This window comes from Meleagris gallopavo, chromosome 1 (genome assembly GCF_000146605.3).
Source record: "Meleagris gallopavo isolate NT-WF06-2002-E0010 breed Aviagen turkey brand Nicholas breeding stock chromosome 1, Turkey_5.1, whole genome shotgun sequence".
NCBI lineage: Eukaryota > Metazoa > Chordata > Aves > Galliformes > Phasianidae > Meleagris > Meleagris gallopavo.
In genome coordinates this window covers 140,558,978-140,562,395 of record NC_015011.2, presented here as the reverse complement: position 1 = coordinate 140,562,395, position 3,418 = coordinate 140,558,978, and the positions used below count along the sequence as shown (strand labels likewise).

The following is a 3,418-nucleotide window of genomic DNA, read 5'->3' as shown; positions in this document are numbered from 1 at the left end:
CACGGGGAGCACCGACGGGGGGGGAGGGAGGGTCTGGTAACGTCGTGCTGCAGTGACGGCTCCCGGTGGGCGATTGTTTCCGTGCCGTAGAACAGCCCTTCAGAGGTGCGAGACGATGTGTAAAGCTGTAAGAAAGTACGTGGCGTGAGAAGATGCCTGGTTTGGCTGAGCGGGTGAACTGTGGTCGGCAGAATGATCCGTGCTGGCCCCGCGGAGATGCCGTTCTGCTGGCACAGTGTGCGTAGGTCAACCTCCTTGTTGTTTTCTCCGATAAACTGATACAAAGTGCACTCCTCACCGACTCACCTCAGATAGGACAACCAGACGCCAGTCAGAGTGTAGTACGAGTGATGTGGCGGGTCAGGCTGAGGGCTCCCATAGCCCAGCGTGCTGCCTCTGAGTGCCTTTGTAACACCTGTAGTGTTCGGTTCAAGCCACGTAATGGCACAGTTTGGTAAATCTTTGTTGTTGTTGTTTCAGTCACCTATCACAGAATGGCCTAGGTTGAAAAGGACCACAATGATCATCTAGTTTCAACCTTCCTGCTATGTGCAGGCTCGCCAGCCACCAGATCAGGCTGCCCAGAGCCACATCCAGCCTGGCCTTGAATGCCTATCTTAGGTCATTTAAAAATTGACCTAGTTGTTGGTTTTATCTCTCTCGGAGTAAAGATTTTAGTGTCTGAATTAAACATGTCAGAAATGCCAGTGACTCCTGCATTCTGTCCCATCGCCTTGTTGTCATGCCTTCCAGCAGAGTTCTCGTCGTTAGCTATGCCAAAATGGACAACCATTTTGTGACCCCAGATCTCCACCGGGTGTTTGCAGTGTGAGTCTGAATGGGCTCCTTAGGCAAAGTGTTCCACCAGTTCCACCAGAGTCAGTTTTCCAGGAGTAGGTGTGCAGTGGTTTGGCCCAGTCACCTTTTTGAAAAACTTTTTGATTCTGAAACTTTTTATCAGAACTTAAATAGTTCTTTAACTCATCTGAAGTTCTTTGGTTCTTGTGCATCGTGTTTAATCCTCGTCTGAAAGAGACAGGAGAATAACTGTTGACTCCTAGTGGCTGGAATTGCAGCCAGCTTTAAACTTTTTACTCCATCTGGTACTAATGATCTAAGGAAGATTGGTAGCACCTTGGACTAAGATGTTATAATCCTTGTTCTTTGAATTCTTAGTTTATTATTCGCGTTGCTAATTTTGGAATGAAGCGAAGTGAGTAACTGTGGGCTATTGCAGACTCTGGAAACGTTACAAAGATGCAAAGATGAGTTTAATAATTTGTGTTGCCAGGAGAGAAGCAATTTGAGAATTGTTACATTGTATTCAGTGCAGTGCATAGAACAAATTCAGGATCAGCTTCCTACAAAGCTTGTCTCCTTTCACCTAATACTCCTTTACTCTTTTCCCCTTCTTGCATCCCATTTTCTGGTGCTTTGGCGTCCCTGTTTTGATGGAAACTAAACTCTTTTAAACTATAGGGAGACTCTGACATGATTAGAATACTTTCAAATTGCTTGTTAAGTAGAAGTTGTAAGCTGGCCTTAGTTTTCACTCTGATTGTGTGGAATGGACTTATTAGAATGTTAAGTTTAGGGTGAGGAGACATTTTTCATATGCAATTCCTCATGGTGCTCATGGTGTAAAAATTATTGAGCTTTAAATTAATGTTATGGCTGATTCTGTCTTTTGTTTTATCCCAGATATGGCAACTGTGGGTTTCAGAGAAGACAGCTTGTAAATCCAATAAAAAGCCTATGTGCTTGTTAGAATTAAATTATTGTTTAACATTCCAAACATAATATGGAAAAATGTGGCAGAAGTAACATACTTTGGTAGACTGATGTGACTGAATAGTATACTAATTCTAGGAGACATATGAGGAAGACACAGTAGCTTCCTTTTATCCCATCTTAATATTTTGGGGAAGGAGGTCCTTGGTGCATGCATGGACAAAATCACAAGTGCTAGACTAAATGAGAAACTAGCCTACTTTGATTTCAGTTCTATATCTGTATGTGCAGGCTACTGAGTAGCTGCATTTCCCAAGTTTCTAGACCAATATTGTCAGGCTCGTTTAATCTGAACGTTTAATCTGAATCTTATTTTGCTTTTGCAAGGTGATTGGGAATACTACTATTGATTTTACAAGCAAGGTTAGCTCAGCCAAGCTTTTCTGAACCCTACTTATATCCCATAGCTGTCCTGGCTGTTGTTATTCTTCATTCAGGGTAAGGCAGTTGTTGTATCATTTAGAGTCAACTGTTAAAATGGTCCTAAAAAATATCATCTATATCTAGGCACGGACAGAGCCATTGGCTCTTTTCGTTTCTCAATCTTCACTTGGTGATGGCTGACTTTTATTTGTGTTAATGTACTGCTGCTGTGCTGAGCAAACAATATTTTTCAAACTTAGTTGTAAGTGCAAACTATTTCTGTGTTACTTGCCCTGAGATAACTTTATGGGAGATCTCCGTGCTATGGGTGCCAGCAGTACAGTAGGTGGCCATGAGAGAAGTCCCTTTTGTGGCCTGGCACTGTAGTTCAGTGAAGTGTATTATCTACATTGGAAGAGCATTCAGAACTTGTAAGTACTTCATCACAGATATTACATATATAGGCTCAGATATTACACTTGAGCTTGACTGCTTTTGGTGAACTTTGTCTTTCTCATAAATAATGCTTGAATAGTTGGACCTGTGTAATGAAGTCCTCGACCTTATCCATGTGTTTTCTATGAGCTGTCTGGTGGCTTTGAGCAGTGTGGTTTAAATTAGTTCTTATATGGAGTATTTCTCTAGTACATGGTATCATAGCTCAGTGCTTTTTAAAATTATGTATATAGATAGAGATGTTCTTGAAAATTGAAAGAAAAAAGACATGGATAAAAGCAAGCCCCACTAGCAAACTAGTGATCCGATGCCAGATGCCTGCAAGGCAGTTCAAAGAAGTAGGTCCTTTGCTAGGAGGGAGATGCTGAATACCTACCAGGCAGTATCAGGTATGACTGTGCTGGGAACCGATAGCACACCTACTCAGTGCATGACACGTGATTTTGCTGGGGGAGATGTAAAAATAAACACAACTGGTATGTGTTACAATTGCAAGGGATGGAAATCAGGGAAAAAAGGAGAACACCATTTAAAAGGACAAAGACTGTTTGCACACAGTAGCAGAAACTTTCTATTTTCTGGAATATTGGAAGGACTGGTGTAACCCTGGGAAACAAAAAAACACGTAGCTCTGGGTCATAGAAGGTCCTGTGCAGGCATACAGGGACAACTCACAGGACAGCATCCTAGCTGGAGCTGGAGCTGAGCTCACCTGTAAGGAACCCTTGCACTGTGTTTCAGAAGCATGTTATGACACATGGCCTTCAGGAGGGGCTTCAGGGCTGGGCTGTGGTGCTAGACCTGGGCT

General features: G+C 42.7%; 1 protein-coding gene across 1 annotated transcript in view; it reads left to right on the top strand.

Annotated features, from left to right (window-relative positions):
- Positions 1-137: 137 nt before the first annotated feature.
- Positions 138-3,418, top strand: part of UBAC2 (UBA domain containing 2) — a 97,217-nt gene continuing 93,936 nt past the window's right edge. Inside the window, exon 1 of the mRNA XM_010728648.3 lies at positions 138-237. Within this exon, the coding sequence (XP_010726950.1) occupies positions 153-237 (85 nt within the window). The 5' untranslated portion in view covers positions 138-152. The remainder of the gene's footprint in view (positions 238-3,418) is intronic.